The 13,061-nt window shown below is 39.6% G+C and overlaps 1 protein-coding gene across 1 annotated transcript in view; it reads right to left on the bottom strand.

The window, feature by feature from the left end:
- The window catches only part of LOC101480143 (pleckstrin homology domain-containing family A member 7), a 142,208-nt gene extending 133,566 nt beyond the window's left edge, over window positions 1-8,642 (bottom strand). The window contains exons 1-3 of the mRNA XM_076886099.1: window positions 8,443-8,642; window positions 8,236-8,312; window positions 8,020-8,077 (exon numbers count right to left, since the gene is read on the bottom strand). Coding sequence (XP_076742214.1) covers window positions 8,020-8,077; window positions 8,236-8,312; window positions 8,443-8,525 — 218 coding nt within the window. The 5' untranslated portion in view covers window positions 8,526-8,642. The remainder of the gene's footprint in view (window positions 1-8,019; window positions 8,078-8,235; window positions 8,313-8,442) is intronic.
- Window positions 8,643-13,061: the final 4,419 nt, after the last annotated feature.

Below are 13,061 nucleotides of genomic sequence, written 5' to 3'. Positions count from 1 at the left end.
CATCTCACACTTCTGATAATCAGCTGTCTGCTTGACGTTTATTCAGCTGTGTAAAAACTATAACTTTAATCTCAGACAAACCGATTTACTCAGGAACAAATAAAATACTAAAAAAAAAAAAAAAGCCAAACAACAACATTTTTAATTTATCTAAGTGACTCATATATATTTAACCTGAGTAGCGAAAGACGGCGGTGGGTTTGAAAACAATTTGCCGGGAGTCCGGTGTTCTCACCGCGCTAGTGACCTAGCCCCCGGCTCGCTAACGAGCTAGTGGGTAACAGACGTCTCCGAAAACGTCGGAGCGCTTTTGAAAATATGTGGTGTCCTGATAAACTGAGCTGATATTTGAGGTTTACACAGCTACATTCTCGCCTGAAAATATGTTAAACGTTTATTTTGTGACCCAGAAAGAATAATAAGAGTAATATTAAAACTAACTAGCTGCCGCCATTGTTGGAAACTAAGCTGGGCCGCGCTATGAATTCTGGGACACAGCTGCTTCTTCTTCTTCTTCTTCTTCTTCTTCGGGGTTTAACGGCAGCTGGAATCCTTGTATATGCAGTGCTGCCATCTTCTGTTTCAGTCCGTTATTACACTCTTAAATCCTGCTACTTATTCCTGCGTCTTTTGGGATCTTACAAAGCTTCAAACGACGCGTCGACTATTAAATCAGTCGTCGACGATTTTGATAGTCGACGTAATCGTGACTAGTCGACAAATCGTGGCAGCCCTAAACCAAACACAATTTTGAAGATCATCATCTCATCACAACCTGCATCCTTAGTTTTTCAGTGTCAGTGTCACGGTCGTTCAGGCAAAGCTCGAGTGTTTATATTTGTAGCAGATTTTACAGATTTTACATATCAAAATATCGTTATATCTAAATAACGATAATAAATCGTCTGGTCCTTAGCAGGTCTAGAAATTAAGTAAATACAATCTCAGATGAACAACAACAAGATGACATATTATACCAGGTCATCATTTCGAAACTGAGCAAAGATGCAGAAGCAGTATGTGAAAAACTAAGTCCACATTTACTGCTTCCATGAGAATTAAGAGAGAAAGTGGGAGCCAGGTGCTGCTAATACAAATGTACTCGATAACTGACAAAGTGTACCTACCCCTATAAAAGCAGAGGTGTTGGCAGCAATCAGGAAACAATCAGGTATCCAGGAGGTAATCAATGATCTTAGAGAAGGAATTGTTGGTTCCTATCAATGTAAGAAGTGTTATAAGCCCACTTCCAAACAATATCAATCTATGGTCAGATTATTCACAAACAAGGAAACATTTAACACAGCTGCCAGTCTTCCCAAGGTGGATTTCCAAGAAAATTTACCCCAGAATCTGATTTTGCAAACCTGAATGAACTGAAGCAACTCTGTAGAGTGGGCCACAGTTCCTCCAAAATGATGTGCGAGACTAAAAGTTATACAGAATCATTCAAATTATTGCTTCTGAAGATGGGTCTACAAGCTACGGTATCATGGGGTATACTTAGTTTCTTCGCATACTGTTTCAGCATTTTAGCTTTGTACTTCCTAGATAAATAAAGAAATGGTAAAACCTGTTGTGTTTTGTTCTGTCTGAAGTTATATTCAAGTCATTTAAGGAGCTCCTAAGGACCACATGATTTATTATGAAGCACTGATGGGTAAAACTTTTTTTTTCAAAACCATGACTGCAAACTTTACATCTAAGAATCCTAAAACATTTGGTATTTTTGTTTGATAGAGAAAAAAAACACATAAAACATTAACAAGTTGGAAAAAAGCTACTTCCAGATAAAGTAATATCCAGGATAATGGCAAAAGACAAGACTGAAGCCTGCAGGACTGGGCTAGCTGATCTACCCAACAGGAATCTGACATCTCTCAGATCTGCTCACTTACTTCTTTGTTTCACTGTGTGTGTATGGCATTGGTTTCAGTTTTCCTCACTGCCCCCTGCCTTCTTTCAATCCCCTCCAGTGAAGCTATAGTCATGCAGCCTTTCCTGCAAGAATTTTATCCCTTCTTGGGCCAGACTGGCAATGCTCCCCACCTCCCTGTACCAGGAGCCCCCTGCTGGGTGTAGCTGCAGAATAAGGGGGAAGAAAATCTGTTTGTAGGCCCTTCGGGGGAAGACAGAATCAGACATCATGTCTGTGTGCATGCACATAGCTACGAGGGCGAAAAAAAAAAAAAATCACAAAACGGGTACAACCAGGGAACTATTTCAAACATGCTTAAACAAACAGCCTCGGGACAACTTCTGAAGAGAGGTTACGTGAGAGGGTCTTGTCTGCAGCAGAGGAACTCGTCAAACAAACCCAAGTCATACTTACATCCCCCTTGTCCAGGGGAGAGTATAAGAGAGGATTATTAAAGCAAGTCCAGGCAAAGAACAACTGTATCCGAGTTTGGGGACAGACGGAAATGAAGTAACCAAGCAAACAGCCAGGGGCAGACAAACGATCTGGCTCTTGATTGTTGTCTACAGTGAGCTCATCAACAGTTCTGGGAGCCGCACAGATATGTTGAAGACAATCACGTTCTTGTGTCGCTGTGACAAAAAAATTAAACATTTTCACCTGTGACTATGCTCACACTGTGACTCCAGTCACCAAGCTAGACACAGGTTATGCACATAGACAACAATGAATGAAAAAGAACTGGTTTATAAGAGGTTACAGAGTACACTTTCACGCAGTCTCTCCAAAGAGAGAATTCATAGCACTGCATTTGGTTAAAACTGTCAGAAATATCTAAATAATGCAGGAACAGAGCTGGAAAAAGATGTTCAAACCCTGCCCGTTTCCTCACCTCCACAAATCTGCAAGCAGACTTGAGATTACATGTGATACAATCAACTGGTCGGTACATCCAGTCCACCTTAAAACAGGACATCAATAATAGGTGCTGTAATGGGGAAAGGAATAAAATTGAGCTGTTTTTCTAAAAAACACGCTGTTAGCAGTGTCACGGAGTGGCCAAACAAAATCCGCACAGATACACAGAGGGAGCTGCATCGTCCTTTTTGCGAGTAATAAAAACATGAAAAGCATTTTTCCAGATAGATGAGGCTCCAACAATGGAGTCCTGGGGGGCTGTTACATAAATTCGGCCTCTAGATAAATAGTATGGCTTTGACGTGGAAAGGATATTAGATGTCAAGAGTGTTATTAATTCACCATGGGTTTTTTTCTGTTCAAAAAAATATCAGCCATAAGCCAATTAAAACAAGGACAAACTAAAATGTTTGTTCCTGTTCCAGACGTATCTCTATCATCTTAAGAATACCTGAAATACCTGAAGCTTGACCCCCCCAAAGACTCAGGAATGTGCTTATTGTTATTTCACTTGAATGCTTGAGCGTCACTGAAGAATGATGTGCATGTAATGCTATAAATTACTATTTCTACTGCGGTTAACCTAAAGAGCTGAAAGCATCGTATCTACTTTGAATCCCAATCGAGGTATAATGAGTTTAAAAAAATACATTACAGATACATGTTCACATAGTTTTCAGCAAAGCAGGAGGCTTCTTGTTTTCAAGAGTTAAAATCTGGTTGTTGTTTTTTTAATCCACATTTGTATTTGCATATTTTTCCAGGTATGTTTAAAATTGTATTTTCTTTCATTTTTATGAGTTATCTTTATCTAAAGAAAATTTGTTTTAACTGAAACAATGTAACAAATACTTTTTCATAGGACTGTATGTACTACAATTTATATATTTATATCCAATTCCAAGCTGGACTGGAGAACGTTCTGGAACCTGTCCAGAAACTAAATAGCTGGAGTTCGACTTGTCAAAGGTTTGCAAATAATTGCTGTTTAATAGATAAATACAGATAGACTGCCAACAGGTTGCCATCAGTCTGAATGAATCAAACGTCAGAGGGATGTGTACTCCTTAAGATATTGCAAGCTTTGACACTTTAATAATAATAATAATAATGGATACTTTATTGATCCCCATGGGGAAATTACTTGTTTTTTCTCTGCATTTGACCCATTCACTCAGTGAAGCAGTGGGCAGCCCACTAAGCAGGCGCCCGGGGAGCAGTGTGTAGGGACGGTACCTTGCTCAGGGGTACCTCAGGGTAGCCGTTAAGTGGATTCGAACCGCCGACCTTCCGATCATGGGGCGACCACTTTACCTACTGAGCTATCCCTGCCCTGCTTTACACTGGCTAAGTCTATTTTTGTCTTTTAGGTTGCTGTTTAGTTTGGGGATTGTTTTGTTTTTTTTTTTTTATCATCTCTGATCCAAGCCCAATTGCATTGTGCTCTGTATAATGACACTAAAGATCATGCACTCTTTAACCATCAAACAGGTCAAATCCCCACTACAACAGAAAAATGAACTAGCATTTCTACAAACGCACAGTCGCACTAAGCCCAGAGACACCCTCCTATTTTTTGTGTTTTGTTTTGTGATGACGGACCAGTGAAGCCACTCCCCACATTCATTTCAGAGAGTTCAGAGATGCGAGTGTGAACATGTATATGTGCACAGGAGAGCATGCGACCACATGAGTCCCACGTCCCAAGTGTGAGTTATACGTGGCATCTTCATCAGGCTCGCAGAGAGCTTTGCTACAAGGACGTCTAGTATGAAACGAACTGTTGAGACAGAAATGGCTCCTCAAGAATATGTGGCGCAATGCGAGGGTTGCCTGCCAACAGCTTGATGGCCAATTACATCACAGATTGAGCGCTATGCCAAGCTAAATCAAAGTGTTGCAAAAATAAAAGGTTTTATTTAAAAAAAACAAAACATACACTAGACTAGATATTTTTAAAAAGACAGTAACTGCAGATTTTATGTATTTTCAATATCCCCATTCAGGATTATTTTTAGACAATCCCAACAAAAATGTATATCCCCGGTCACGGCTTACAAGATTTTTAATTACCCCACAAATAGTGATCTGCAATGAAGCAGACAGTATTTAAACATAAGCCAAAAAAAAAAAAGAAAAAAAAAAAAAGAGCTTCCACACAAAGAAAACCATAAAGTGCAACATAACCAATCGTTTCTCTCTGTTATCTGCAATGCCACTTAATTCTCTCAGCACAGAGAAAATGTAAAGCACTAAATCTGCCTGAGGGCGTTTTAAGGACATTTCAGGACCTTAAAAACACTGATTACTGAACAACTGAGTGGCCCATGAGCGCTCTAACAGGTGTTAACCTTCCTTCCTACAGAAGCTTATGTAAATACCTACACAGAGGAAAAAAACATGAATGCTAAACTAGGTTTCCAAAGATATAAACAATCAGTAATAAATGGTGGTTAGCCATTCAACAGACTGGAGACCTCTTTAGGGTTACCCCTGCTCTCTTTATGGCAGCTGGGATAGGCTCCCACCCCGCATGACCCTGAATTGAATAAGTGAAGGAAAAGGGATGGCTGGATGGATAAATAAAACATTTTTATTGTTTTGCTTTTGCACCAACCCTCTACATGTCCTCCTTTGCTCCATCCATGAATCTTCTCTGTGGTCTTCCTCTTTTCCTCCTGCATGACAGCTCCATATTTCACATCATATATCCAATATTTGCACTCTCTCCTCTGCACATGTCCAAACCATCTTTGTCTTGCCTCTCTAACTATCTTCAAATAACGCAATCTCAAACTCAGTGCATACAATAACTCTGTCTACTGCTAAAATTCCAGCTAGTTCCAGCTGTTTATTGAATTCCCTCCTGACTTTCAATCCTCTCAAAGTTGGTAGGAAAAAAAAGCCTTTACATGACGATTTGTCCAGTCCTTGTAGGTCTCAGCGTGTCTTCACATTTGCAATCTGAAGTCTCACGTTTTGAATGAAACCCAGAGTGAAATTCCGAGTCAATACCACCAAAGTCCCAAACTTTTCTGTTCAGGCACTAAACAAGTGTTTTTCCTTCTCTGTCTGCTGGATTACACTGCCAAACACACAAAACTATTCTGCTCAACCGATCTGGACTCTTTACAACAAAGATATGGTCTGAATTTCCAAACTCTTTTTATGACTCTTTTTTCATAAAAAGATCTTTTTAAAGTTTAAAGTCGCCAAATAACTGCATCTTAAAGTTTTACCTCACTGAGAGGACAAAGGAGGGTCAAAGAGCATTTTTTTTTTCTAGTGAGAATTTTGCTTTCATTTCATACATCACTGAAGATGCAGAGATAAGCTCCTGCATCAGGGATAACGAGGCAGAACACAACACAGCCCCAAGACATTCATCTTTTTCACTTATCAGATATCAACTAAAAAAACAAAACAAAAAACCAGTGAGCATCTTTTGTGAGGTTTTGTAAAACAGTTTCATTGTTGTTTTCACTGCAGTCAATTTTTGGCACTTTTCTATAAGGATACAATTACGCAGGACAGTAAAGAAATAATGTTTAGCAGCTAATGCACTGAGTTTATATCCACACTCCCACCATAATTCACACATTTATTGATTAAGATCATGCTGATATTTACAGTGTTTATCAATTTAGAAACACCTTTCAGTATTACTGTGCATTTTATCAGCATATGACAATAAACTTTAATCTCATTCAAGCAGTTTCAGCAAAAACTCAAAAGTGTAACCAAGTAGATCAGTATTCCTGGGAATTTTGAATATATATATATATATATATATATATATATATATATATATATATATATATATATATATCTGAGACACTAAAGACAAAAACAAAAAGGTTTGTCATTACTCCTAATCTTATAAGTCCGTCACTGACGCCCAAAAAACCCCATGCACTGTTATCCCCCCCCCCAAAAAAAGAAAAGAAACCATACCTCACACTGCAGTGAACAGCTGATACCGAGAGAAGACTACAGACTGCGTCTCAGCAGGGGGCCTGACTCTCACATAATCTGAGTTTTAATAAGCTTTTCCGACCCTACAATTAATTTGTAGGGTCGGAAAAGCTTATTAAAAGACCGCTGATTAAGGATCAAATGTCAGTAATCAGGTTACTAAGATTACCTGCAAACCATAATATAATATTTACACTGTAAAATTCTTGATAATACAGATTATGTCATGGGTGTAGGTATGCATGTGTGTCTTCAGCTTGTGTTACATAAGAGTCAGTCTGCCAGAAGGGTTTAATTGTTATGTACGCAATGAGAGTTGTGTTTCTTTCCTACAGCTGTTTGTAGGAGTCTTTTTATTTGACTATGTTAAACTTATAATACAACTTTAATATGATATGAATGCATTTACAAAACAATGCATTCAAACAACAACAGTAATTATCTTGGGCAGAGCCCATCACTGGCCCATAGCTTTAACAAGTCAATTAAACACTGACCTAATTACCAGAGTCATTAACCTGCCAATTTTAAATGCCTTTACATTTAAATCTCAAGTTAAAGATATATGGTGGAAAACCTTCTATAACACATCTATAGTATATTGTGAGCCCAACAACCAAACCATACAGTTCTATACAATGGTTAGTAGAACCTGATCATAGAGGGTTAGTATTAAGAAGCTGCAAGTCTGCTTACTGGTAATCTTGAAAGAGGTCACATGTCCATCAGGATTTCTTTATTACATGGTTATCAGCCTAAACAACTATCTGCTGCCCTGTAGTACACAATAAACTCTGTAGGTTATCCAGGAGCTAAAATATGCAAAAAAAAAATTTCAAACTACTTCTGGGATATGAGGAAGTTAACCAGAGATCATCTCTTATCACTGTATAACAAATTAACTCTCGTAAAAGCTCGCAAACACACGTGAGTGTGGGTCTGTACCAAAAGGCAGAACGCGAGAACATGACAAACACCTGATAGCCGCTTCTCACGCACAGCACAAATGAAAGCAGCGAGGTCATTAGAGGTTCAGCAGGTTAGCCCCAGGCACACCCCATTTAAATCCGCACTGTCCCAGCGGTCATTATTCCTGCTAGTAGCAGGGAGTTCGAGCCAGGAGCCATATTAAGCTGCACGGCAACTTCAAGTAACGCACAGGTAGCAGTAACGGAGACTGCAGCAGTATATGTCTGTAAGGAACTTACTTTATGAAGTAACTGGCCCCTTCGTCCGTAAAACCTTCCTCCCATCCGCAAGGCAGGTCTAAAATAAAACCAGACAACAGACTTGTTCGTAACACTTGAAACTTTGTCGGGCCCGGACCGTATAGTGAAGTTAGCAGCGACAAACACCGTTAAATAAGCAAATATGCGAAATAAGCACAGGTGAAACTGCCCTGGAGACCTAGCTTAGCTAGCTACCTGAGCGTATCATGTGTCCAGAGTTTACAGGTTGACCGGAGCGGGGATGGAGCCAGGTAGTGGTCCGTGTCTCATCGCTGCAGCACAGACAGAGAGAGGAGGGAAAAACACCTGTTACACCGCCGGGAAGAAAACACCGGGCAGACCCCGCCAACTCCCGTTAAACCGGGAGAGACGGCGCGATAAAGCGTTTGTTATCCCACTCACTTGATGAAGAAGACCCTGCCGTCCCCGCAGACACCGTAAGACCAGTGTTCAGGTAAGGTGTCCCGCCCGAGAGGCGCCGCCATGATCCGGCTTCAAGTCCTATTTCATCTCATTCCCTCTCCATGAAGTCTCCCGGGAGCTCAATAATCACTGCTAGGGCCAGCGCTGCCTTCAGGGACTCATCGGAAGCCCGTACATCCGAGCATCAACATGATCAGGCAGTTACAAACAGATGAAGATTAACTCCAAAATTTCTGGAAAGCAGGTTTAACGATTTTTTTTTTATGCATTGGTGTTTTGAACATTACCAATATAGGCAATAAAACTGAATATAAAACGGACAGAAGCTGAAGTATTATATAGCATCCAGGCTTATATGTATATGTATTGAGTTTGTGTATATATAGTGAAGATTGCAGGGTTGTTGTTTTTTTGTTTTTCTGTTTCCCCGCCTCGCTTCTTGCCTTCTTTTTTCTTATAACTAATTTGCCCTTGTACTCTTTTGTCACCTCAGTAAAGACTCCTCTAACACATTTTTTAAGTCTTACTCCCTGTTAATCTTTCTCACCTTCACATTATGCTGACACAAGTTATTTCTCGTTATCTCTTATCTCATGGTTGTTACTTTCTAACCAATTACTTTATTCCCTATTATACAAATTTAAATTTAAATGGCAGCTCAAAGCTTAATCATATCTTTGCTTGCTTTCCAGACTCAGCAGTCCGTCTTGCCTCCTTTTACACTCATAGCTCCAATTAATTCAGAGATAGAAAAGCTTTAAACCCTGAACTGTCATTTGATAGCTTATTCCTTTCATTTATTATGACCAGAGGCTCAAACATTACCTCTAAACCTGTTAACTTCAGTCTGTGTATTCACATAGACACACATTTAGATTTACAGTCACAAAACATATCACCCAGTGTTTAAACAGATTTTAGGCTAAATTTAATTGAAAAAAAAAAAGCATTACAGTGAAAGGAATTTTCCAGTTTATTCTTGTCCATTTCTTTGAGTGTTGAGACTCTGCCAAAGCAATCTGGACTTAATGTCTATAGTCCTGGCTGTGGCTCTGTTTATGTGCTGCAAGCTTGTATGAGAAGCAATCAGCCTGAGCTCAAAATTGTGACTTTTAAGCGATTATTATTTTCACAGTTTCACCAGTTCTAGTCCAGTCAGAAACCATCAGTCATCTTTGCAATGACATCTTTGTGTCTTTTACTAAATGGTCCCATAAATCTGTATAAAATATACATTTTCCACAGGAAACATTTATAAAGAAAAAAAGCCTGATTTGTTGCCCTTCTACAGCCATATATTCAAGTGCTGTGCTTTAAGTAGAATGTTCAGGTCTCTGTACTTTACTTCAGTAGTACTTGAGACAACTGTGTACTTTTACTCCTTACATTTTGAAAATGGACTTGTTACTGTGGAGCAGGGAAATTATTTTACTGCTATTGTTAAATAATCATCATCATTACCATTGCATTAATAATATAATCTGCAGCATTGATATTGCATTCAGAGGTTTAAACAGTGTGTGTCTTTCAGAAAGACTAAGTTGCAGGAGTTGACGGGAAGTTGCAGAGAGTTTGCAGAAGTGAAAGCAGAGTCTAAGTTATTCTGAGGAGCAGGCTAGACGAGGCTATTTGAATTACTAGGTTATTCAAATTGTCTGTTATACTTTTATATTCTTTTATTAAGCTTTTAGTAGAGGTTCTTGATTAAAACATTTATTCAACATAGTACATATAGTTTCAGTTAGGTTATTACACATAAGGATGAGCCTCTGGTCTGGTAAAAGGTCAGAAGTGCAACGGGTGAGATGAGAGAGCATGTAAGGTCAACACATACACACACACATACATTAGTTAGACTCATTTATAGGTGAGAAGTTGGTCATGTTTGTCTCTGGAAAGAGGAACAGTGTCTGGCAGGATGTGGGGCTCGTGTTCCAGACGAGATAGAAGACAACGTTCTTTTAAACCGTGTTAAAAGTCATTGTGGTTTTGATTTGACGTATGTATATATTCTGTCTGTGACGTATGAAGGGGCGTCATTAATTCAAACCCTGATGCTATAAAAATCTGTGTATGCTTTGATTAAGTCGAAGATCAATTGCTGTCTGTGGTGATCTTCCCAGGCGTGTAATCATTAAAATCAATTGTTTGACCAAGATCTTCTGGACCTGGTTGTTTGTACTCTCCTTCCTCAATCTTTGAACCTTAACATTACTTTTGCTTTAAGTCATTTGAGGGAAGTTATTATTTCGTCAATGCAGGCCATTAAACATCAAACTGATCTGAGTCTGAACAGCAACACAGGAAAGGAAGTCCTGTTCACCTATTAGTCACCAGGGAATGTCACATAAAAATAGATAAAAGAGCCAAAATGGTGTGGAATAGTCAGGGGTTAAAGTGGGCCGGTGTTTTTATTTATTTATTTATTATGCACAACATCGGAACGACTGCAGGTCGTGGTAGCAGTACTTCAGCATATAGCTAGCCCAACACAATATGAGCACAATATGTTTGAAGTCTTCTAGTTTTCTCATAGTGGTTTTGAGTGTTTGTTTTCTTTGTATTCTTTGTCTGTTTCCCCAGTCATGTCTCTGTTTATTGTCTCCCTTTGTGTTTGTTATGTCTGTATGTCGCACTCTCAGTGGTAGTTTCCTGTTTTATTTTGATAGTCTCTTGTCCTGCTTGTGTTATGTTCAGCTTTGTCTGACTTAGTTCACCTGTGTCTTGTTTTGCCCAGCCGTGTTGCATCTTCCTAATTACCTCATGTGTGCATTAAAGTCCTCAGTTTCCCTGTTGTCTTCATCATGTCATTGCCGTACTCCTCCATGTTGTGTGCTCAGCTAATGTTTTTGTTAGCCTTGCTGTTTCTACCTAATAAAGCTGCACTTTGAGTTTACTTTTGTCTGAGGGTTCCTGCATTTTGGGTCTGCTCTCCACCTACCACCCAGCATGCCTATGCAATTCTGACTTTTTCATCAAAATTTCTTTTTTTTTCAGAATTCTGAGAAAAAAGTCAGAATTAATAATAATGGATTGGATTTATATAGCGCTTTTCAAGGCACCCAAAGCGCTTTACAATGCCACTATTCATTCATTCGCGCATTCACACACTGGTGGAGGCAAGCTACGGTTGTAGCCACAGCTGCCCTGGGGCAGACTGACAGAAGCGAGGCTGCCATATCGCGCCATCGGCCCCTCTGGCCAAGGGTAAAGTGTCTTGCCCAAGGACACAACGACCAGGACAGAGAGCCCAGGGATCGAACCGGCAACCTTCCGGTTACAGATACGCTTCCCAAACTCCTGAGCCACGGTCGCACCCCGAATTCTGACTTTAATCTCAGAATTCTGAAAAAAAAAAATTTTGATGAAAAAGTCAGAATTCTGACTTTTTTCTCAGAATTCAAGAAAAGAAGAAAAAAAAAGACGTGCCCACTTTTTTTTTTCCAGTGGCCCTAATCCTCTTCCGTAGACACAAGTAAAATGTAGCCAATTGTGTTTATTGTCCCCCCCCATCCCCCTACCCTGTGGTAGGGAGATGGCAGAGAAAATGGAGGGGGGATGGGGGTGGGCTTGTGAAGAAGAGAGTAAAGGAAAGATAGAAGAGGAAAAAGCACTAGGCGACAGTGGGGAGGAAAAACTGCCTTTCAACAGGGAGAAACATGAGGGTGAGGGTGAAAAAGAAAAAGGATGAAAAGGTGAGGGGAGAGGTTTTAGGAGAAAAAGGGAAAGAGGGAAGCAAGGGGGGGGAGAAGGGGTGAAAATTAAGATGGAACAGAGGTGGAGAAAAAGGAGGCTATATCAGGTGAGGAGCAGCAGTCTCCCTCCTCTGGAAAAAGAGGAAGCGTTTTTGCTTCTTTTTCAGGCACTGATCCGGCACTTTTTTTCTCTAGGATGAGGGTTTTCAACTCATCGATTGTTTCTGCATTTTGTGTGTCAAGTTTCTTGCATCTTTTCTCCACTTCTGCAAATTTTGCTTCTTTTTCATCAAGCTTTTCTTTTAGTTCTTTAGATGTTGCCTCTTGTATTAGCTTTGCCTTGTGCATTTCTGTATTTCTCTGTTGTGCATTTCTTCTAACTGCTGACTTCTTTGGATTTCTTGAAACATACACTGCAGGTTTTCATGCGATTTTTCTTCTTGTTGCTTTTGAGCCTGTATTTCAGTGTTTTGGGACTTCAAGTTGTTAGAAAGTTCCTCAAGTTGTCTGTTTTTTCTCAGCATTTCAATGATCTTACTCTGCATCTCTGAGCATTGTTTTTCCAGTTTGTCCTTTTCTTCTTCCAGTTCAGTTGCTTTGTACTTCATGTTATTATAAAATTCTTGTATTTTTTTATTTTTCCTCTCAAAGTCCTGGAGAAGAGGAAGTTTTTCTTCTTTCTGTGTTATATTCTATTGCTCTTTATCTTGAAGAAACTCTTTATTTTGTTTCATCAAGCGTTATTTAGAGTATTTCTCTTCCGTGTCTTCAAGCTTGCGGTCCATTTCTTTCTGTTTTATGTCATGTTGCGTTTTCTCTTGAAGCAACTCTTGATTTTTGTGCAGGGTTTTATCAAGGCTTACCTGCACCCCACTGTATTTTCTCTCCATGTTTTGGAGTTCA

Source organism: Maylandia zebra, linkage group LG7 (assembly GCF_041146795.1).
Source record: "Maylandia zebra isolate NMK-2024a linkage group LG7, Mzebra_GT3a, whole genome shotgun sequence".
Taxonomy (NCBI): domain Eukaryota; kingdom Metazoa; phylum Chordata; class Actinopteri; order Cichliformes; family Cichlidae; genus Maylandia; species Maylandia zebra.
The sequence above is the reverse complement of the archived record's forward strand: the minus strand, read 5'-3'. Positions and strand labels throughout refer to the sequence as shown.